Source organism: Narcine bancroftii, chromosome 6 (genome assembly GCF_036971445.1).
Source record: "Narcine bancroftii isolate sNarBan1 chromosome 6, sNarBan1.hap1, whole genome shotgun sequence".
Classification (NCBI taxonomy): Eukaryota; Metazoa; Chordata; class Chondrichthyes; order Torpediniformes; family Narcinidae; genus Narcine; species Narcine bancroftii.
The window spans coordinates 126,205,486-126,230,724 of NC_091474.1; the positions used below are offsets into that span (position 1 = coordinate 126,205,486).

Sequence of the window (25,239 nt, forward strand, 5' to 3'; positions counted from 1 at the left end):
GGGAGTTGCAAAATGCAGAGCAGGAAGGCATGCCTAGCAGGGCAAACTGGGATTAATCCAGAGATGAACAAGAAAGGGAAAAAAATTAAAGCAAAAAGAACACTGAAGCAGATCCATTATGATAGATGGTTGACTCAGAGAAGCAAAGCTGTGGAATTCAATATCCACTCCAGAGGGCTGTGGAATTCAATATCCACTCCAGAGGACTGTGTAGCAACTGTGTCACAATACAAAACAAAGAACAAGAAAATGATCGTAGTTGAGTTGAAGTTCAGTAAAAGATATTTACTCAACTGCAGTTTTTTTAAACCCCGTGCATTCCAAATGATGTCATCGCATTGTGATGTCATGACGTCGTCACTCGGAACCTACTGGAGCCTGTTCGATTAAGCCTCCATCCAGTGAGCTGCTATATGGCCCCACCCCTCCCAGAACCAGCGATGGGAGGCTAAACCTCCAGTGCCATTACTGTCCACTGCTCTTGGGCAGTTGTCCGCACCTTCACATCAGTGGTTGTGGCAAGAGCCGATCAAGGTCAATGTAAACAGGCTTTAGTTGGTCAATCGTAAATGTCTCTGGATGCCCCCCAATGTCCAGTACACAATTTCTACGATTGTTTCGTAGCACTCTGAAGGGGTCCTTATATGGCTTCTTGTAAAGGTGGCCTGTGTGTATCTCTGCACACAAACACACAACCCTGGAGTTCCTTAGGGATGAAGGTGTCATTGTTCTGTGCCTTGATGTGGGAATTAGGGCCAATTTTCCAAGCCGCTCCCGCAGTCTGCTTAAGACTTCAATCAGTGGCACCTCCTGTCTGCGTGCTGCGGACACAAACTCCCCAGGAACAATGAGGAGGGCACCATAAACTAACTCGGCTGATGAGGAGTTGAGATCCTCCTTGGTGCTGTTCTTATTCACAGGAGGATCCAGGGCAGCCCATCCACCCAATCAGGTCCCTGGAGGTGAGCCATCAGTGCAGCCTCCACCAGGACATTCAACTGCATTTAGTAGGCTATCGTGTGGTGGAGCTGCATTCCCAGCAGTCGTGACAAAACATCCCAGAGTGCGGAGGTAAACTGTGGGCTTCTGTAGGAGGTGACATGTATGGGTAGGCCGAACTGAGATACCCAGGCAGAAATAAAAGCTCTGGAGCATGAATCAATCAATGAGTCCATCATAGGAACCACCTCCGGCCACCTAGTCAATCTGTCGATGACCATAAACAAGTACCTAGACCCTCATGATACCAGAAGCAGAGTGACAATGTTGACATGTAGATGGTCGAATCTGCGCTGCTGGAAAGGCTGAAGCGGCACCTTCACATGCCTTTGCACTTTTTCAGATTAGCAGTCCATGCATATCTTTGCCTGGTACATGACCTGCTTTTTCAGTCCATGCCATACAAACTTTCACCCAAATGGAGGGGTGGGGACAGTTCACGAATGGCATCAAAAATGCAACGCCTCCACGCAGCAGGGATGATAAGGCAAGGCTGACCTGTGGAAACCGCACAGGAGAGTGGTATCTTATGGCCCAAAGGCTACATCCTTGAGTTACGGGCCCGTGACAACAGTTCCTCATCCTAGTGTTGAGCTTTAACGAGTGCCAAGTAGTCTATTCCTGGAGGGCATGTACTACTTGAATGAAGGAGTGCGACAGAGCATCAGCCACCACATTACTCTTACTGAAAATATTTAATCCTGGTTGAAAACTTGGATACTCAAGATAGGTGGCATTGCTGGGTGGCTGACCAGGGATCTAATGCCTTTGTGAAGGCAAACATTTACAGTTTGTGGTCAGTAAAAACCATGAAGTCCCTGCCTTCCAAAAAAAAAGCACAAGCTTCTGACCACTAGGTATAGTACCAGCACTTCCCTATCGAACGTGTTGTGTTTAGTTTCCAGAGAGCCCTACTAAAAAATGCATTGTCCATTGATGTACTGTTCAAGACCCGCCTGATGCCACGTCAGACATGTCTATCATTCAAGGCAGATGGTGCATCCATTTGTGAATGGACCAGCAATGTTGCCTTCGCTAGGATGCCTTTGGTCTGCTTGAATGCTACTTTCATCTCCTTTGTCCACTCGAGTTCTTCAGCACCGCTGGACATGAGGTCGAAGTGGGGTTTCATAATATGAGTTGCAGAGGGTAGAAAGTGACGACAGAAATTGACCAATCCCACAAATTCCTGGAGTCCTTTGGTGGTATCGGACCCCGTGAATTTGAGGATGGCTTCCACCAAGCAATGGAATGACACGCCGACTGCTGATCTGATGTCCCAAGAACTCTATAGAGGACTGCCCAAATTTTCACTCGGCAAGGTTCACGGTTAGCCAGAACTCCTGTAGGGGGTAGCAGAGTAAACACACGCTTTTTGTGGGAGTGGCTGGTGACAAGTATGTCGTCCAAATATACGAAAAGGAAATCCATGCCATACCCCACTGCATCTATCAGTCACACAAAAGTTTTGCAGCATTTTTAAGTCCAAAAGGCATTATCAAAAATTTGAAGAGGCTGAATGATGTTATGATGGTGGTCTTGGGCACATCCTCCAGGTTTACAGATATTTGGTGGTACACATGCACTGTCAATTTTAGAAAATATCCTGACCCCATGAAGATTAGCTATAAAATCCTGTATATGGGGCACAGGGTAGCAGTCTGCAGTGGTAGCATCATTGAGATGCCTGTAATCCATGCAAAATCTCCAGCCTGCTGTGGCTTTGGGCACCATATGTAGTGGGGATGTCCATGGGCTATCATACTTGCTTATAATTCCAAGTTCCTCCATTTTACGGAACTCTTGTTTTGCAAGCCACAACTTGTCAGGTGGCAGGCGTCGGGCTCGGGCATGTAGAGGAGATCCTTGGGTGAGGATGTGGTGTGCGACGCCATGTTTGGGTATGGCAGTGGAGAACTGGGGAGTGACAGCATCTGGAAGCTCCACAAGAAGTTTGGCGAATTCACTGTTCGAGTGTTTGGCAGGAAGTTTGGCTTTTCCAAGGCAGAAAGTCTGGAATATTGTGGTGTTCACCAACCAACGCCCTTTTAACTCCACCATCAGTGAGTGGGCTCTGAGGAAGTCGGCACCCAGCAACGGCTGGGACACAGCAGCAAGAATGAACTTCCATGTGACCTTATTGTCACCAAATTTCAGGGATATAGTCTGTGTGACGTACATACAAGTCGAACGGTTATTCACTGAAGTGAGTGCTAGACCTGCGCTCCTGGTATAGATGTCAAACCCTGAAGGAGGAAGGATACTTACCTGCGCACCCGAGTCAACTAGAAATTTGCGCTGGGAATGCTTGTTCTAAACGTAGAGTAGGCTGTCACGATGGCCAGCCACCACAGGCACTAGCGATGACTGGCCTTGGCGTTTCCCGGGGAAAATAAATAGGCAGCATTGAGCTCCAGAACCCTAGTATTGATGGTAAAAATATTGGGTGGTTGTCACGGAGTCACGCTTGTCCAGGGGAACATGCACCCTCGTCATTGGTACTCATGGAGCCTGGGCCTTTGGGTGTGATGCAGCACTAATTTCTGTGGGCCTTGCACCTTGCTGTTTCACACACCACAGAATGTCTGCACTGTTCAAGAGTAATCAAAGTCCTCATCAGCCAACACGAGGCGGATGTCTTCTGACATATGCTCTAAAAACAACTGTTCAAAGAGCAAACAAGGCCTATGGAAGTCTGCCAGTGCCAACATGTTGTTCATTATCTCCAAAGGGGCGCGGTCCATCGATATGGAGGAGCCATGCAGCTCTCTCGGGCCATGAGAGACCTTAAATCTGGAGAAGGATGGCTTTGTACTTGCTGAGATCTGGTGGGTCCTGAAGGAAATCCACTTCTCGACTGGTTTTGTCCTGATCGAGAGCGCTTACCCCATGATAGTACCTAGTGGCATCCACTTCTATCTTGTGAATGTGGAACTGCACCTGAGCCTGCCCGAACTAAACGAGGTTGAGTCGTCCAAAAGACAGACAGTTTGAGTGAAACCGCTGCGTTGGCCAGGTTGGGTCCAAAATCCATTTGGGACCATCGAGGTCACCAATGTATCAACAGTATCACAGTGCAAAATGAAAAATGAGAAAATGATCAGATGTAGTCGAGTCGAAGTTCAATAAAAGTCATTTACTGAAACAGTCACGCGCAGCTTTTTAAAGCCCCGTGAAATCCAAATGACGTCACGATGTCACTCGGAACCTCTCGAGCCAGTTTAATTAAGCCTCTGGTGAGCCGCTACTACTGAAACAAGTCCAGGTGGAAGACAAGGTGTTGTTGATCAAACTCGTGTTGGATGTTATTGCAAAAGTGCCACAAAAAGTCATTTGTTGCCCATCTGCCAAGTAAATTTTGAGTTTCCAACTGGTAACTTCAAATAGTATTTCTAATTTTGGATTTTTGGTTTTTAAATAAAATCCTGATTTAGGTACTAAGGAACAAAATAAAAATAAGTAAACCCCAGAGTCTCCCTAAGTATGAAACATCTTCATTCTAGAACCAAAATGCAATTAAAATGTGCTGCAATCACACATTCAATCTTTCTATGAATTTTACAAGTAGGCATGCATGAGCCAAATCTTGGAAAATGAGAGAATGGAGATCAGGCGACTGCCATGGAAAATCTTGGTGTCTGCTTCACCAAAAGTTCCACCCAACCTTGAAATCGAAGACCATTTAGTGAAACGGTTTGCACAGCTCTGTTACAGCACCAGTGACCTAGGCTTGAATTCGTCGCTGTCTGCCAGGAGTTTGTATGTTCTCCTCATGACCACATACTCCAGTTTCTTCCACCCTCCAAAAATGTTCAGGGTTGGGAAGTTAACTGGGTGTAATGGGTCAGAAGGAACTTCTACCATGCTATATATCTTTTTAAATTGCACAATTATAGTTGGCACATTCCTCCTGAAGGAAATTGTTAGCACCTGATTTACCGATTTCTCAAATGGCATTCAAATCAAGTAAGCTGCACCTTTATGCCTCATTAGACTGAAGAGGTCTACGCCAGAGCATTAACTTTCAGTCACTGTCTCCTGCCAAACAAAATCTCTCATTGATAAATGGAACCAGCTGGCATCAGTTCTGGTGTCTATTTCAGATATAATGGGAAGCCCTACCACAATTTGAACCTGTCACATTTCTGTAACTGCTTTTTACCATAAGTATATTTTGCATTGTTATAGCTTTCAAATTAATAGTGGCAGAATCACCCAATCACAGAACAATCCAAGAACTTATCATTTGTGCTCGATTCCATCATAGAGAGAGTGAAGAATATAGAGTTCCTTGGTGGGCATGTAAAGGATAACATATCCTGGACTCGTAACATCATGTTCATCAGGAAGGTGCAGCAACGCCTATATTTCCTATGGAGGTTGAGGAGGGCAAAGCTACCAGCTCCCATCTTAACAATGTACAGGAGCATAACTGAGAGCTCATTGTGTGGTATAGTAACTGAAAACCATCAGCCAAGAAGTCTATACAAAGGATCATCTCTGGTTTGTACATGTACAATCTGAAAAAAAACTTGAATTTGAGGAGCAATGCTGAGTGTACAGCCCCATCTACAAGTTCTAGCCGAATACCTACCTGGATGGCTGTTGAGGTATTAATTTTTTCCACTGGAATACTAACTCTTTAGCTATTTCACCAACATCTTTATTTTTCCTGAATCCATTTACTGTTTTTCCTATTCCGGTTTCCTGCAAAACAAATGTGCAATAGTTCAATGTGGGGTAAAAAAAAAAAACATCCTTTTGTGTTTCATATTGAAGTTGAACCCACATTTTTGGCCCATAAATGATACATTTGGAAATCCCTTTCACATGCATTAGCTCACATTTTTATTTAATTCCAGCACACATCTCCCGAAAGCTCTGAAACATTTTTATGTATTCTTCAAATTTAGTGGCAAGAAAACTCAAAAATAAAATTCCTAATTGTTTTGACATGCTGCAAGAAAAAAAATCTTTAAGTACACATGGGCAACAGTTAGAGTTGTACAGTAGGGACACAGACCATTCAGCCCATCATATCCACACTGACCACAAGTTAAAGAACTCTTCTTCACCCCCTCCCACACAGTCCTCATTATACTGGCCATCTCCCTCTGCATTCTCAGTCTTGGTAAAGGGCTCCAGCCCAAAACATTGACCATTCTTCTTTCCCATTGATGCGGCTCAGCCTGGAGTTCCCCCAGCACAAAGTGAAATTGGACATTAAAAGGCAGAGCCAATGTTTTGTATCAGTATTATCTTACTTCTCTTCTATCCCAATTCTGGAACCCAGCTTTCTCAAAGACTGGAGGGTTAGCAAGTTGACTTGCTCCCGATGTAGATCTCTGGTAGTTGTCAATGAACAGAGGAACGTAGACTAGTGTAGCACAGGATCCCACTCGTAGTTCCACTGTGTCTGCACTGACCATGACGCCAATCTAGATTGGATCAGTAATCCTCTATACACTGTCTGCTCAAGTATCTCTCAAAAGGTCTCTGAGCAGTTTCTCTCATAAGTGAGAATAGATTCAAAAGGAAAAAAGTAGGGATTGTGATTGATGGGATTGCCCCAAAAGCTAAACATCCTCTTTGTAGTGTGACAAACAAGTTACAACTATTTCTGAAACTGTTAAGATCTTGTAAAGCCAACTTGATAGTTTTAAAGTCAATCAATTCAGATCTTCTAGCTGATGAACATCACTGATTAGCCAGCTTATAAATGCACCCTTTATAACAATCAGCATCTTTCCTGAAAGTGATACATGGACCTCAAATCCCCAATAAACTATACACAGCAGGTGTACAGTCTGTACTTTTCAATCCATTCTTTTGTTGTTCCGAAGTATCTTGTGGTATTACTTGAAAGATTAGTTCTCTCTGCAAGCAAAGAATTTTCAAAGTACAACTTCACCAACTGACCATTCATTCATAGAGTACCTGGCAATTTTGTCAGACCTTCCTCTTACCAATAACCAGGCATGTATTTCTCCCCTCACCCCCACCCACACCAAGAGATTACAAGACTATTAAGACACAGCCCATCGAGTCTGTTCCTCCATTCATCTTGGCTGATTTACTATTCTTTTCAACCCCATTCTCCTATCTTATCCCCAAAACTCTGGATTCCTTTCCTAATCAAGAACTTATTTACCTCTGTCTTGAATATACCCAATGACTTGGCCTCCACAGCTGTCTGCTGCAATGAATTGCATAGATTCACCACCCTCTGGGTAAAGAAATTCTTATTCTGTTCTAGAGGGTTATGTTGTGTTCCAAGGCTGTACCCTCTGGTCTCAAGTTCTTCACCAGTGGAAACACCCTCTCCACATCCACTATCCAGTCCTTTCAATAAGATTCCCCAGTCATCCTTCGAAACTCCAGCAGTACAGACCCAAAGCCATCAAATGCTCCTCATACAATAACCATTTCATTCCAGAGATCATTCTCATTTTCTGGAGCCCAAAACTGCTTACAATACTCCAAGTACAGTATGACCAATCCCTTATAAAGCCTCAACATTACATCCCTGCATTTATATTCCATCCCTCTTAAAAAGAACAAAAATCCAATGCTAGCATTCATCAATACCAATTCTACTTGCAAGTTAACCTGTAGCGAATCTTGAACGAGGACTCCCAAGTCCCTCTACGTCTCTGATTTTAGAACTTGTTTCCCATTTAGAAAATAGTCTACACTTTTATTCCTTCTACAAAAGTGCATGATCATATATCTCTCTACACTGTATTCCAACCTCCATTTCCTTTCCCAATCTCCTAAATAGAGGCCAGCAGCATGACCCTTGAATCATTTCGGCTTCCTCTGTGACTATGTTTATGTCCTAATCTGCACGATTGAAGTCAACTAACAAAGCAGGAATAAAAATAAAACTGCCATCCATTCGGACAAGTTTAATGAGATGCAATAGAATAAGAAGGATGCTCCCCCCCTTGCTTTCGGCATAATAACATCAAGGATATTAGAAAGTGTAAACAGGTTAGTTGACCCATCAAACCTGCCCTGTCATTTAAGTGGGAGAAAAGCATCAAGTGCTGCTGCTGAAAGATAATCAACTTGGTGAAAGAATGCTTTGATCTCTCCATACCAGTTAGTCTTCCAGTGATATGAGGCATAGGTGAGGAAATGCGGCCAATTGGCACATTGCAAGACGTAGGAGCTGAGGGGTGCATGGAGGCTTTTGTGGGGAAGGGCTCTGGAAATAAGATCCTGCAGCCACTCAACATTGAGATGCTAAATCTTGTAAAAAAGCCTCTCAAACGCATGAATTTTGCATCATCCCAGGAAGCAACAAGAGAGGCAAGGATGCATAGAATGAGCTGTTACGATAAACGTGCAGAACTATGAATATATAGTTGGGAGATGCCTTCCTGTTTTTTGCTTATGCCTTGAAGAAGCCCTCAGACCTGAAACATCAGTAATATACCTTTACCTCCTATGGACACTGTGAGACCAGCGGAGTTCCTCCAGCATTTCTGTATGTTTATCCCACAACTATATAGACTGAGCAACATCAAATGTAAAGAAAGCCAGTCAATGTTTTTCTATTTCTCATAGATTTTATGAAAAAGTTTATTTTTGAATTTAAAATACCAATATGATCATGGGTGATTTAGCCCAGATCACAATAAATTTCAATTCCCTGCTTTTTTTTTTTTTTTAAACAGATGTTACTTCTTCTTTGAATGCCCTTAAGTAGAGAATTCCAGAGATTTGTCATCACCTGTGAGAAGTTCCTGTGAACTTCAGTATTAAATATCCATTCCCTAATCTTGTAATTAATGACTTTATTCACCAACACGGTTGTCATAGCGGTTAGTGCAACATCTTTACAGCGCCAGTGATCTGAATCAGACCGGGATTCAAATCCCACGCTGTCTGTATGGAGTTTGTACGTTCTCCCCATGAGTGGGTGGGTTTTTTCTGGGGGCTCTGGTTCCTCCCACCATTCAAAGATGTTCCAGGATTGTAAATTGGGCGGCATGAACTCATGGGCTGAAATGGCCTGTTACTGTGCTGTATGTCTTGGGAATGTCTGGTCTTGGGAATTTTGCAAATAGTACTACAGAATCTTTTAAAATTCGATATAATTAAATAATGTTCAAACTAGAGAACATAAAATAAGGTTATTATGCAAAACACACCATTCACAGTGGAGGTCAGCAGTTGGTAAAGAGTCATAAAAGATAGAAAAAACATAACATACAGTATAGAAATAATCAAAAAAATATATTTTACATTAACACCCACCTCCATCTTCCCACCCCTTCAGCCAACTCCCTTCAGGGGAGCAAATAATTTAAAAAATAAATTAAAAAAATATATATTTATGTGTGGGTGGGTGGGTGTATGGGTGGGTGGGTGTGTGTATATGTGTGGGTGGGTGGGTGTATGGGTGGGTGGGTGTATGGGTGGGTGGGTGTGTGTATATGTGTGGGTGTGTGTATATGTGTGGGTGTGTGTATATGTGTGGGTGTGTGTATATGTGTGGGTGTGTGTATATGTGTGGGTGTGTGTATATGTGTGGGTGTGTGTATATGTGTGGGTGTGTGTATATGTGTGTGTGTGTGTATATGTATGTGTGTGTGTGTATATATATGTGTGTGTGTATGATATATGCATGTGTGTGTATATATGTATATATATATGTGTGTATATATGTATATATATATGTGTGTATATATGTATATATATATGTGTGTATATATGTATATATATATGTGTGTATATATGTATATATATGTGTGTGTGTATATGTATATATATGTGTGTGTATATATGTATATATATGTGTGTATATATGTATATATATGTGTGTATATATGTATATATATGTGTGTATATATGTATATATATATATGTGTGTGTGTGTATATATATGTGTATATATATATGTGCGTGTATGTGTATATATGTGCGTGTATGTGTATATATGTGCGTGTATGTGTATATATATATATATAAATATAAAAAGAAAATATTACAAATGATAATAACATTTCAAAGTATATTTAAATGCATATATTTCAAATACGGAGACCACTTACTAACAAAAGAAGAATAATGATCATGTAAATTATAAGTAATTTTTTCCATAAATACATACTTTCAATTCATTGTGCCAATGTGATATATTAATCTCAGTATCATCTTTCCAAGTACTAGCAACACATTTATGCGCTACTGATGACACCAAACGTACAAAATATATATTTATGTGTGGGTGGGTGTCCAATCCCATTCCCCTTAACAAATTTCCCAACAAAAATATTGTTGGATCTAACGGTAATATAAAATTATATAATTTTTCCAAAACTACTTTAATTCCTTGCCAAAATGATTGAACTTTAACACAAGTCCAAACGGCATGTAGAAAAGTTTCAATACATGAGCCACATCTAAAACAAGAATCCGAATTACTAAACCCATATTTTTTTTAAGCTTTTCCGGGATCAAATATAATTGATGTAAAAAATTATAATTAACCATTCCATATCTTACATTAATCAATTTAATTACATTGTCCTGACACATATTCGCCCAATCATCACCGGGAAAAATAAATACTAAATCACTCTCCCATTTCTCCCAATCTGACTTATCCATCCTATCTTGTAACAAATTACACATAACTGAAATAATATAACCCTTTTTTGGTATAGAGGAAACCAAAGATTCAAATCTTAATAAAGTAGGTAAAATCATCTCTCTACCATAATTATCTTTTATCAAAGCTCCAAGTTGATAATATGCAAACAAAGAATTTACAGGTATATCAAATCTTTCTCTCAATTGATTAAAAGAAAGAAATTGCCCCTCGACAAAACAATCTTGTATTGTCTTTATACCTTTAGAATCCCAAATCTTTAAATGATTATTAAACATTAAAAAAGAAATAAGCTGATTATTATACAATGGAGTTAAAATTGATAATTTATCTTTTGACCCTAACAGCCTGTTTTTTAAAATCCAAATCTTTAACAAATGTTTCAATATTGACATATCATAATGCTGTAACAAAATCAAATTCCAACAAAATATAAATTCATGTATCTCAACCCTTGGAATACACGCTATCTCCACTTTAGCCCAGCTAGGAGGCTGATCTAAATCCATCAATCTACTAACAAACTTCAACTGGGCCGCTTCATAATAATTTTGAAAATGTGGTAATTGTAGTCCGCCCACTGTATACTTCCATGTAAGTCTATGCAATGCCACTCGAGCTAATTTACCTTTCCATAAAAACTCTCGCACTGCTTTATTCAAATCTTGAAAACAGCTCTTAGAAAGTAAACAAGGTATTGACTGAAATATTGAATTCAAGCAAAAATATTCATTTTAATACAATTAACCCGACCAATCAAAGTTAATGGAAGATCTTTCCATTTAATCAAATGTGCTTTAATCCATCTTAATATCGGTACATAATTTAATTGATATAATGATTGATAATTTGTATCCATAAACACACCTAAATATTTAATTTTATTTGTCCACCTTAATTTTGTAATAGTTTTAAATTCAGAATAATCTCCCACTCCAACTGGTAAAATTTCACTTTTAGCTCAATTAACTTTATATTCCGATAATTCTCCAAATTTCAACAAACACTCTTGCAATTGTTTCAACGACCATTCCAGTTCCGTCAAGTATACCAACACATCATCTGCAAAAAAGTTAATTTTATATTCTTCATTCTTAACCCTCATCCCTTTAATTTCTTCATTTTGTCTAGTAGCCTGAGCTTATGGTTTAATAACCATTGCAAATAAGCCTGGTGACAATGGTCAACCCTGTCGAGTTGAATGAGTTAATTTAAATGGTGAAGAAATCTGTCCATTTGTCCCACCCTAGCAATCGGGTTCTTATGTAAAGCCTTAACCCAACCAATAAAAAAAGGGCCAAATTTAAATTTCTTTAACACTTTGAATAAAAAAATCCCACTCAACCCTATCAAAAGCTTTTTCTGCATCTAATGCAACCACCATAGGATAGTTAGGTTGCTTTTGATACGAGTTGACCAAAGTAATTAATTGAAATATATTGTCTGATGAATTTCTATTCTTAATAAAACCTGTTTGATCAATATGTACCAATTTGGGAAATACTAGCTAATACTTTTGCTATAATTTTATAATCTACATTTAATAAAGAAATAGGCCTATATGAAGACACTTTTAATGGAACTCCATCTTTTTTTGGAATGACAGTTATTAAAGCACTTGAACATGATTCTGGTAACTTCTGATCTTCAGTAACTTGATTCAACACTTATCCAAATACATTAGAAAAATCATCATAGAAAAGTTTATAAAATTCCACAGGGAATCCATCATCCTCTGGGGACTTTCCATTAGGCATTTCCTGAATAGCTTCCTTAATTTCAAAATTCATAAATGGAGATTCCAATTCCTGAACATCATTTCCATCTAATAACGGTAACTTTAATTTAAATAAGAGTCAAAAAGAACCATTATCCAGTTTCCTCTCAGAAGTATATAATTTCAAATAAAATGAATAAAACTGGTCATTAAGTTCCTGAGGTTTATAAGTAACTTTTGAATTCTTCTTAACAGCATTAATAGTCCGAGATGTCTGTTCAGCTTTCAATTGCCAAGCAAGTACCTTATGAGCTCTTTCCCCCAACTCATAATAACGTTGTTTAGATTGCTTAATTAAGTGCTCAAACTGATAAGTTTATGAAGTATTATAACGTAATTTCAACCTTGCTAATGCGACTTTTTTTTTTTTTTTTAATCTTCTGTTACACCTTTCTGAAAATATTTCTCTAACTCAGCAATCTTATTTTCTAACTAAACTTTCTGCCATATATTTTTTCTTAACTTTCATAGAATAACTAATAATCTTCCCCCTCAAATAAGCTTTTAAAGCATCCCATATTACAAATAATTAACATTCCACATATCCACATAATTAACATTCTCGTCAAAAATAAAGAAATATGCCCTTTAACATAAGTAACAAACTCTGGTTTTTTCAATAACACTGTGTTAAATCTCCATCTAAATGACGGATGTACTACCTTTGAACTTTCACAAGAAAAAAGTAATAATGAATGATCTAATATAACTCTACTTTTATATTCAGCTCGTAATACTCTACCAAAAATAAATCAATTCTAGAAAACGAATCATGTCGTGAAGAATAAAAAGAGAAATCTTTCTCTATAGGATTAACTTTTCTCCAAATATCTACCAAATTTAAATCTTTCATTAACGCATTAATTTGTATTGCCATCTTTGATTTCCTTATACTTTTTTGGATTTCTGTCCAATAAAGGGTCCAGAACACAATTAAAATCACCACCAACTAAGACATTTTCATTAGCTTGAGGTAACAGTAAAAAAAAAGCTTCGGAAATAAACTGCCCATCATCTATATTAGGGGCATAAAGATTTCGCAAAGTCCAAGATTCAGCAAAAAATTTACAGTTCACTCTTAATACTCTATCAGCATACCCCTTTGAAGATTCCAATTCAAATGGCAAATTTTTATGAATAAAAATCACCACTCCTCTTGCCTTAGAAGTAAAAGAAAAAACATGACCAACCCAATCTTGTCAACTTCAAATGTTTTTTCAGTCAAATGTGTTTCTTGTTAAAAAAAAGCAATATCAAATTCCATTTTTTTTTTTTTTTAAATACAAGCCAATATTCTCTTTCTCTTAATTGGATTATTTAATCCCTGAACATTAAAAGTTGCCAAATTCAATTTAGGCATCTTTTTTAACTACTAATATATTTACACACTATAAAATAATGCTCCCCTCTATAATTCTTCAAAAAAAAAACCCTCAAAGTTTTTTTTTAAAATAACAGAAAAACACAAAAAAAAACACCCAAAGATAGTAATACCCTAAAATTTCTGGGTGTGGTAAACCCATTAGCGGTAGATGACTTTCAAAGTTTTCAGTGTCATTCACACCACCCGCCGCCCCCCCCCCCCGCCAGATACCTATTTATTATTTAATTAAACACAATAAAATATAGTCCATATATTCAGCCCAATGATTCCATGCCCAACGACTGCTCCGGATCTTCACCATCAAGAAGACTTTGTGTCAACTCTTGTTTCTTTCCATACCCATGTCCATTTCCATTTCCCCTCCTCTTAGGAGTCAACAGAGGAGAGCACCCATTTCTTCTCAGTTCCGGCAAAGAATTAACAAAAACCAAAGCATCATGATCATTCTCAAAGAATTGAGATTGAAAGTTTCCATAAAAAACCTTCAAAATTGCAAGATAATCAAAAGCAAACTTATAGCCTTTTCGCCACAAAACATCTTTAGCCATATTAAATTCTCGTCATCTTCCAATAACCTCTTGGCTCAAATCGGCATAAAAAAAGTTATTTTGAACCATTAATGGAGACTGATTCTGCCATACTTTCTGTACCGCCATATATAGAATCATTTCTCTATCTTGGTATTTTAAACAGCGAACCAAGACTGCTCTCAGTGTTGGTCCTGGAAATGGTATTCTTCTCAGAGCTCTATGAGCCTGATCCAATTCCAAGCCTTCAGGAAAAAAAAAACTCTTTACCCAGCACCTCTGGGATCCAATGCTTAAAAAAAATTATAGGATCGGAACCTTCAATGTCCTCTGGAAGACCAACTATTTTCACATTATTTCTTTGGCTTTGATTTTCCAACGAATCAATCTTCTTCAAGAAATCTCTTTTTTGAATCCCCCAATCTACAAAAGAACCTTCCACTTTTTCCATTTTTTCTCTATTACATTCCACCTGATTTTGACACTCAGAAAAGACTGTTTCAATTTTCTTATAATTATCTTGTACAGTATCAACTGATTTTATACATCTATTAATATCACTCTCAACTACAATAATTTCCTGTTTCACAGTTGACATTTCATCACACAGGGTATTCATTTTTTATTTTCATCTCCATAAATCCTTGATTCACATATGTTGATATTTGTTTTGACATATTGAGCATTTGACAAGCAATCTCTTCCAAAACAGTAAACACTGAATCCATTCCAGATTCTACCTCCACATTTTGAGATCTGCCTCCTTTAACTACAGGCTCCTCCTCCTGGACAAATTCCAATAAGGTATGTTCCTCTTCTTCCTCAGTCATCGTAGATCCTTTAGCTGAATGGCTGCGGGTCTGGACACCCAACACCGACACCCCGACCTCTTCGGGACATCAGCGTTTGGGCTCCCCCACAGCCCATACTTTATCCAGCAATTCTTGGACCCGGGATGTCCCACGCGAGCCAGGCAAAGCCGCCAGACACACAGGAGCATCCTCTAATGCTACACTGCGCACCCCCGGGCCACCCAGTGAGGTCGCAGGTTCACGGGTCCCCTTGTCAGCTGTGCCACCCGTGCGCATGGCTTCACGGGAACGCAGGTCGGCAACGGCCGAGCTCACCTAAGTGTTGGTGCCATCTTGCGGAGGCAGGATTGACGCCGAGGTCAAACTCGAACAGGCTGAAGTCCTCGGAGGCTTGGAGACTCCCAACGATGATTTCGTGGATTCACCTGTGCAGTTAGGCCTCAATTCTTCCGCACTTTTGTATGGTATTTTTTTTCTGAAGTGGAGGTTTAAATTTTTTCACATTAAATAACAGTGATTTATGATGGCATCTAAACAACTGTAAATATTATTTTTAACCACTTTTATGCTTTTTTAAAACCGGGTATTTAATAATCCAGCTGGGGAAAGGTGGAATACACGTCTTCCTTCTACGCCATCTTGTCATGCCCCCCTCAGTAAGGAGTCATACCTGATTAGAAAATCACCTCTGATGTGAATCACCTTCAAAGTCTCCAGTGTTGCAAAAAATACCACTGGAATTTTCAGAATTTGCCCAGAATCTTCATCACAGCCCCAGCTGTGGGTAACATTACGCAAGACAGGGCACAAAACCCAAATTACATTTCTAACACAACAAAATACCTAATTATATACCAAGAAAGAAAACAGGGTGTAGCTCTGAGAAAATGTCTTTGAATCATGAAGTTACTGCCCACTGTCTCTATATTCATTCTCTTTACTATCAGTACATTCAGTCCACAGTGTGTACTACCCAGTGAGGCTTTCAACAGCAGATGAGCCATCAGTGAAAGGAGGCACTGCGTATGTGGTCAGAGTCTGTGCTTGACCCAGAGAACACTCACCCAGTATCAGCCAGAATTGTTAGCAAGAGGAAGTTCAAAAGGCTCTTGTCAATACTTACTGAAGGAAGTAAACATTGTAAAAACCTTAAAGTAAACTGTTACAAACTTCCGCAATCTGTTGTACAATGCTATATGCATGCTTAAATGTGAGCAGTGCTTTTCCATCCATTATACGTTGGATGAAGTCTTGCATAGATTACAAATCTTTTTGAAGATATGCCACCCTCATTAAGCACCGTCACCCCTTGTGCCCTTTTTCTGTTAATTATCTCAACTGAGCAAATGAAGTCTTTAATCTGACATGTTTTGGGGCTGCTTATAGATCATCTGTTTGACTTAATTGAGAGGAGTTGAGCAGTTTTAAAACAGGCTATTTAAATATAAAACACAACTTCAGGGATGTGAAGACCAACATTCACTCATGTCAACGCAATGACCAAGAAAGTGCACCAGAACCTTTACTTCATCAGACGCTGGAGGAAATTTGGGATGTCATCCAAATTCCCTAACATCAGCTGATGCACCATTAAAAATATTCTGTCAGGCTGCATCTCTGCTTAGGATAGGAATTGTTCTGCCCAAGGCAGCAAGAAACTGCAGAGGGTTGTAAACATAGCTCAGACCATCACACACTCCCTTCCATCAACTCCATCAATATCTTCAGCTGCCTTTGAAAAGCAGCCAACATATTGAAAAATTCATCCCACCCTGACGACACTCTCTTTGTCCCCTTCCTGTCAGGAAAAAGATTTACAAGTGTGATATCTTATCATACCACCAGATTCAAGGATAGTTTCTGCTGTAGTCAGCCTCCTGAGTGAACATCACAAGTAAATATGCTGCCTTTCCTCTATCAACTGAACTCTCTCTATAACTCTGCACTTCTGGTCGGAGTCTTACTTGCAGTGATATGTTTAAAATGCCAAGCTGAACTGCTCACAAATCAAACCATCACTGCATTTGGTTTCCCCAGAGACTATAAACTTGAACTTGATATTGATTACCCATCCCAAATTACCATTTGGAGGCCTCATTCTTGAGCCACTGCAGTCCTTCTGCTGTCCAGTGTTGTTAGATAGGATCTGGAGACCGTGAAGGAAAGATGGTAATACAAAAAAGACATCCAAGGCAGGATGTGTTCAGGTCACCCTTTACTTTCTATAGATGTTGCACGATCTGCTGAGTTTCTCCAGCACCTTTGAGTATTTCACCACAATCACAGCATCTGCAAACTTTCCCACTTAACTACATTCAAATCAGGAATTGCCTGGACTCTGTGGTTTTCCCTTGTGCCAACAGTCTTCCTGCAAGGATCTCTGGAGATTGGAAAGTGCTAACAGCAGTGGGTTTTTTTGCAGGTGGTGCACAGAAGAGAAGGGAATGAATGTTTAAGGTGGTGCATGATGGGCCTAGTCAAATGAGCTTCTTTGTCCTGGACAGTGTAGGGTCTCTTCAGCCTGGTTTCTCATCCAACCATCCAATCAGGTGGCCCATATTTCACCACATTCAACTTGTGCCTTGCAGATTATGGAAGGGATATGGGCTATTAGGGAGTGAGTCGCTCTGCAAGAGTACCCAGTGCGACAGAGTATTTTGAGGTGGCTTGGGAGGAATTGCTAGAGCAGTTTGCACACACACATTTTAAAACACAGAATTTTTGCAAGACTTTTGCAGAGTGCTTTTTGCAAAAGTGTAACTAAGTAGCAACTGCAGCAGCTTGCCTGGGAGAGCATATGATTTTTGCAGGCAGGGACAGAAAAGTTTTGCTCTCAGAGAGGGAGGATGTGAAACAGAGAGAGAGGAGACAGAAATCAGTTCCAGAAGGACAAAGCTGGCAAACATTTGGAAGGCTATCTGGTCAAAGGAGAAGACTAGCTGTCTGAAGTGACCTGAAAGAAAGAGGATCATCTGGAGAACCCTGAAGGGGGGAAAGTTTCATCAGCAAGAATGATTGGAAAGGAATCAGGTGCGGATGTCCTGGAACAAAAGGAATCTCTCTCTGAAAACTAGCAAGAACCCTCCTGAGTGGTAACAATTTGTCTGTTAAGCACCAAAGACTGGTGAACTTTGTTAATGCTAACTTCTGTGCACAGTACAAGAATTGCCTGCAACCAGTGAGATTGGACTGTGATCCAAAGAACTTTTCTAATCTTAAATATAGATTACACACACCTGCGCTTAGTATGGGGGGGGGGGGCGGAAATTAAGTAGGTTAGGTAGGTTAACTAACAAGTTTAATTCTGTTTTCTTGTTCAAATATAATTTAAAAACACCCTGTGTTGTGGTGCATATCTATTGCTGCTGGTTTTTGGGGTCCTCTAGACTCCGTAACACCAGTCTTTGACTTTCTGTGGTAGCCATTGCATTCAATGGGCTGGTCTAGCTGAGGTCCTGGTTCTTAAGGAATGCAATGGGCCAGGAGGGAGCAAGTTTTGCTTTTGAAGCCCACGTTGAGGACCCCAATCAGACTTCATTTAAGATTGGATAATCACATCAAATTCTCACCTTTGGCTTTATTCGTCACCAACTTCATCCATGCAATCCACAGGATTTTGTCCACCAATGTTAACTTTCTGGAATCCCTCAATGGAGCTCAGTAAAATGTGGCTTGACACCAAGTGCAACCAGTCTTGGCTGCCTCTGGAATCCAGCCTGAGATCAACTAGGTTTGCACCCTGTCCTGAATAGTTCTCCGGCCACATCCTTCAGGACATCAGCCATTCTCTCCTCCTCCTCCTCTCTCCGCCACCCCCCCCCCCACCCCACCCCACAACCCCGATTTGACAGCTCATGAAGGAAGTCAAAGAAGACCATCAACTTAAAATGAGGCTGCATTTTGAGATGCAGAACAGGTTAGTTTAATGAGTGTAAATGATCCATAACTTTCTAACTGATGAGCGAGACATTAAAATACATCCCAAATTTTGCAAAAATAATTTAAAGTTAGTAAACCATCCATAATTTGAGAAGATATTTTACAAATTTACCATGATGCATTCTCTCCAACTGACCTATAACTAAACATATTCTTCAGAGTAATGCATGCAAGGGGAGGTTCACACGCATCTTCCAAAATATAACCAATTCAGAAGGGTAGTATAGCATTCCAGAATGGCAGCATGATTAGTGGAGCAGCTAGGACAACACTCTCACAGCAGGAGGAACTCCGGTTCAAATTCTACATTTTCTGTAAGGAGTTTTACATTCTCCCCACATCTGTGTGGATTTCCTCTGGGTGCTCCAGTTCTCCCTCCCCCCACCCAACTGCCCAAAGATTTATGGGATTTGTGGGTTAATTGGTGTATTTAGGTGGCATGTGCTCATGGTCTAGAAGGGCTTGTTAATGGTGTTGTATCTCTAAATTACAAAAACTACCAACCTGGTACCCCCACCCAGTATGGCCCTGCCAGGTAGCCACCCCCTTGCCAGGTGGTACCCCCCTTCCCCCACCTAGGAGTACTCCCGCCATGCCCCCCCACAGGTATACCACCCCAGCCCCCAACAGATATTCCCCCTTGCCAAGTAGCCAACCCCGTCAGGTTTCCCCCACCCAGCCTGGCCAGGTAGAGCCACTTCAACAGAACACCCCCCCACCCCCACCCCAAGTAGTGTTCAATTGTCAAAATTTCTTTTTAAAATACAGGTGTTAAATCTTACCACCAGAATATCCACCGTGATGTTCAAATCCTGCAATCGCTTCAACAATTTCAGAATCTGGAAAAAATCCACAAAGAGATACATGTACAATTAGTTTGAATAATGTACAATTACACATGTAAATACATCTCTTCACACAAAACTTCAGAAGGAATTTGCTACTAATTGGAAACCCAATTTATTGTTAAAATATTTACAATCCTTGATATTTTTAAAGATTTTTTATGCAAGCTCAACACCAAAGCATGAGCTTTGCAATGATTAACATGATACCTAAACTTACCTAACCAGAATAGCCATATTTTATAAAATTAACTTTTAAATTTCAAATAATATAATTAAACACTCACTACGCATGTCAAATGACTCCATGTTCACTCACAGGCATGGAATGGCTGAGTCTGCAATGAGCTCAGTGGCTATCTATGGGAACGCTGGATCAACCTACTGCATTACAATGCTCTATGAATGAGCAATTTAAAAATTACAGCAGTTACACAGGCAGCAGAAAATAATTTGACCTCACCAGTGATTGCCGTAAATCTCCTCACCAGTAAAAGATCACCACACAGAATTTGTATGACTTGCCTTGGCAAGAAAAATCACGATGATCGATTATTTAAAATTTAGTTAGATGATGCACAATGCAGGAATGCAACACTGGAGACAGGTTTGAACCCAATATTCCCAAACACATCATTCCTTCGAGTAGTGGTTCCCATACACTGGAGGGAAATTTAATGTGGCCCTTAAAACATGCAGCTTGCATTATAAAGCAGTAAATGCCCTTCAGCCCACAATGTTGTGCTGACCCATCCCAACAATAACCCTCTATTTTTCTGATATCCACATGCCTAAGAGTCTTCTAAATGTCCCAATTGTACCACACACCATCACCAGCCCTAGCAAAGCATTCCAGGCATCCACTGCTCTCTGTGCAAAAAACCGGATCCCTAAACTTTCCTTCCTCATCTTATACAGATGTGCTATGGTATTTGCTACTGTTATCCTGTGTAAAAGGTAATGGCTGTCCACCCTATATTTTCCTCTATAATCTTGTAGACCTTTATTAAGTCACCCCTCATCCTTCTTTCCTGTTAACCTCGCCTCATAAGATACATTCTCCAATCCAGCTAACACCATGGTAAATTTTCTCTGTGCCCTCTCCAAAGCATCCACATCCTTCTTGAAATGAGGTGACCAGAATTGAACTCAGTACTCCAATTGTAGTCTATTCAGTTACATAGACCTACAATATTACCTCACTGTTCTTGAAATCAATCCCCAACTAATGAAGGCCGGCATACCATAAGCCTTCTTAACTACCTTATCAACCTGCATGGCAACCTTGAGTGATGTATACATTTGGACACCAAGATCTCGCTGTTCTTCCACACTGTTAAGTACCCTGCCATTAATGGCATACTTCACCTGGAAACAGCAGCAGCACAAATCAAGATCTTGCAAAGAAAATGAAAAATAATTTATTATAAACTTTATAGAACAAGAATGAGGGTTTGTCAAACCCAATGCACAAATGCACCAAAATTCTTACTTGCTGCAGCCACACAGGAACACATCAACAACAATGGCTTAGATCACACATGTCAAACTCTGGCCCGCGGGCCAAATTTGGCCCGTGATATAAATATATTTGGCCCGCAAGATCATTTCAAAAATGTATTAGAGGTGGCCCGCTGGCCGCCGTACCAGTATAGCGCATGCACAGTAATACAACAAATCCCAGAATGCATTGGCGTCAGCCTGCTAATCGCCCCCACCTCCTCTGTTTACGTTGCAGGGTCTCACCGTGGACTCTGGTTTTGGGGCCTGGCCGGTGTCAAGGGAAGCCAAGGCCACTTCCCAGCGCCCGGAACCAGAGGCCTCGGGCCTGACCTCGCCAAGACCGTTGCCCACTCCCCCTCCCTGCCGCAGGCCGACCCGTGACTCACGGTGACGGGGCCACTGATCCGCCGAGATGCCGCCCTGCAGCAAGAGCCGATGCCCCCACACTGTCGTTGTCCAACCCGATCGCCCGCAAACCCTGCCCTCCCGCACACAGGCCTGAGTAAGTATTATGAACTTTAATCTCAGGATAAAACAATCTTCCAATAGTTTCATGTCACAGTGATAAATATATTCCTGGTTAAAAATGGTCCTGCACCTAGATACAAGCTCATTAGGCATAAAACTTGAAAAGTGTGTCAATCAAAGGATATCTGTACCAATGGAAAAAGGGCATGGCAAATAACCCTGCTAGAGTTCATGCCCACAATCAGTCACCCATTTGATTGTTTCAGGAATCATGTTATTCTCCCACATTCTCAATAGCCCTCAGATTTTACTATTCGACAGCACACTAGCAACATCTGACAAATCCTCTATAGAGAAATATTATTTATTGAATATTTTATTTCTCATTTGTTAATGCTTCTGGAAAGAGTTTATCCAAAACTATTATTAAACATTTATTTTAATAAGAAAAAGTTTAACATTACATATGTTGAAAGAAGAGAAAACATGCAGATGTTGTTGAAAATTTTCAATAAATATTTAGTTCGGCCCTCGACTTAGTCCAAGTTTTTAATTTTGGCCCTCCGTGAATTTGAGTTTGACGCCCCTGGTTTAGATTATTACAATATGCCAAGACAGAAAGAGATCATAAATAAAAGGATAAATATGGCAAGTAAATATTAAGACAGTGCCAAAAAAGTGAAATTTCAATACTTTTGGTAGTCCCAATGTACTTTATGGTGAGGGCAGAATGAGGAAGTTTAAGGGCCTGATAGTTGTTGGGGAAAAAACTGTTCTTGAACATAGAGATGCTGGACTTAAGGTTTCTGTACCTTCTGCCTAAAGGTAGCAGCGAGAAGAGATTGTGACCTGGGTGCAAAACTAAACTTTAAAAAAAATATAAACAGCATCTCAGCACACAAAATTTAAAAAAAATCAATTCAGAGAAAGGATATGATGGTACAGAAAAATGCATCAATGCCCTTGTCTAAAAGATCCAGTGTCTGCCTCACACAAAGGAGTAACCTTGAGCTTGTTTAGTAGTTACACCACGCAAGAAGAGCCCATGAACAAGTATGGCACGGTTAGCACAGCAGTCAGCAAAATACAACAACGCCGTCTGTGACCCAGATTCAAATCTGTCACTGACTGTAAGGAATTTGCACATTCTCCCCTTGACAGTGTGGGTTTCCTCTGGGTGTTCCAGTTTCCTCCCACATTCCAAAGGGGCAGGGCTGTGGGCCAGAAAGGCCTGTTCCTGTGTTGTATCACTAAATATATAGAACCAGGCTTAGTTCATTCTATCCCTTCAGCTTGCTCTGCCATTCAGTTACTTCAAATCCACATGGAATCAAGGAATGAGACAGCACAGAAACAGGCCATTAGGCCCAACAAGCAGTTTGCTGACCAAAAACAGCCATCTGCATTCATCTAATTTTTGCCCCCCCTCCATTCTTCATCCATCAAAACCTTATTCTTTTAAGGCTTCAGTTGACAGGTGATATTGTCATTTTTGAAGAGCATTTTCATAGATTTTGAGAAACAACATTTCATATTTCCACCTATCATCTGACACAATCTATATTTATTGGTTTCAGCCAATTGAATTAGATCTGTTCACCATTAGAAATAGTTTCTCTCTAATAAACCCAATTAAATGATTTAACCAACTTAAGCTTCCAAGGAATATCCAAGGGAATCTATCTTAAAGAGACACTTGGCCTCATATTTTAAGCCAGTAGCTTTCTGGTGAAACAACATTATGCCCTTCCCAACATCATTTCAAACTTCCCATGATATTGTTACAAAAATTCCCTGGCATGGCAGACAGAAACCTGTCAGAATTCTGTTCAGGTGTAAAATTACTTCCACCCCTTGAAGATAATCTTCTTGTTCAATATGTTTAAACGTATTTTGCATTTGGATCCCAAAATTGAGTCAATTTATAGTTGTTGCAAGTGTCAGACTATTTTAAAAGGTATTGTTCAGGTCTCTTTTTATATCCTGCATTGAAATCTGCAATATTTTTGTTCACTCACTTAAACCTTCATCCCACTGACATTTTTTACCATGTCATTTTAGGTAGCATCCTCAGTGAACTTCAATGCAATACTTGCTAATTTCTTTATCCCAGTGATATTTAATTTCATTAAAAAGCTGAGAGCCCACTATAGAACTCCAAGAGAAATAGCTGGTTTCATCCTGCCATATTATGCAAAGTAACTAAACATCTCTCAGTCTAAGCACATAACTTGGTTTCAATCCCTTGTGCACGCAAACATTTGTTGAGTCTCCAATGTCACATCTTGTTCAATACCTCCTGGATGTCCGAATAAACAACAAATTTTCCACTTTAAGCACATATCAAGAAAAGTCAACACCTTGACTCTGAGGTCAGCCACTCCCTCCAAAAACAGAATGGGACAAAACTAAAAGCTATATTTTATACCTTTTCCCATCTATGCTTCTTGGACTGGTAAATTTCCAACTTAAGGCATCATTTCCTGAATAGGGCTTCAGAGAGATGGTCAATTTCTTTCAATGTCCTGCAATGGAAACAACCTCATTTTGGGACACCTTTTTTGATCATCAAAATTTACCACTTTTAAAGAAACATAGAAGATAGGAGCAGGAGTAGGTCATTCAACCCTTCGAGCCTGCTCCGCCATTCAACGAGATCATGGCTGATCTTAAAGTTCAGTACCCCGTCCCCGCCTTCTCTCCGTAACCTTTAATACCCTTATACTGAAGAAATATATCTAATTCCCTCTTAAATATATTTAATGAACCTGCCTCTTCTGCCCTCTGTGGCAATGAATTCCACAGATTCACCACCCTCTGGGTAAAGAAATTCCTCCTCATCTCAGTCCTAAATGGTTTGCCTATTATCCTCAAACCATGGCCCCGGGTTCTGGATTTTCCCATCATTGGAAACATCCCATCTGCATCCACTCTGTCCAGTCCTGCCAGAATTTTATATGTCTCTATGAGATCCCCTCTCAATCTTCTAAACTCCAGGGAGTACAATCCCAATTTGCGCAATCTTTCCTCATAAGTCATTCCTGCCATTCCAGGTATCAGCCTGGTGAATCGCCTCTGCACTCCCTCCATTACAAGAGCATCCTTCTTTAGATAAGGTGACCAAAGCTGCACACAATACTCCAGTGATAACATTAATAAATAGAAGAGGAGCTAACTATCTTCTATTGTTAAGTTAGATTTTTTAAATTCTGCCTAATTGGGCTGCTATGTTTAAGTACAGTTAGAGCTGTGTTTGATATTATAGAACCCATGGTACTCTAAATCATTCTCTTCATAGGTTTGAAAATCGTTCTCTTAAGATGTATTAAAGTTTCATTGTTTTTAATAGGCATAGCAAAATCT

The 25,239-nt window shown here is 40.1% G+C and overlaps 1 protein-coding gene across 5 annotated transcripts in view; it reads right to left on the bottom strand.

Moving 5' to 3' along the window:
- The window catches only part of eloal (elongin A, like), a 213,177-nt gene that overhangs the window by 111,224 nt on the left and 76,714 nt on the right, over nucleotides 1-25,239 (bottom strand). For all 5 annotated transcript variants that reach the window (XM_069885986.1, XM_069885985.1, XM_069885983.1 and 2 more), the window contains exons 2-3: nucleotides 19,843-19,899; nucleotides 5,594-5,706 (exon numbers count right to left, since the gene is read on the bottom strand). In XM_069885986.1, coding sequence (XP_069742087.1) covers nucleotides 5,594-5,706; nucleotides 19,843-19,899 — 170 coding nt within the window. The remainder of the gene's footprint in view (nucleotides 1-5,593; nucleotides 5,707-19,842; nucleotides 19,900-25,239) is intronic.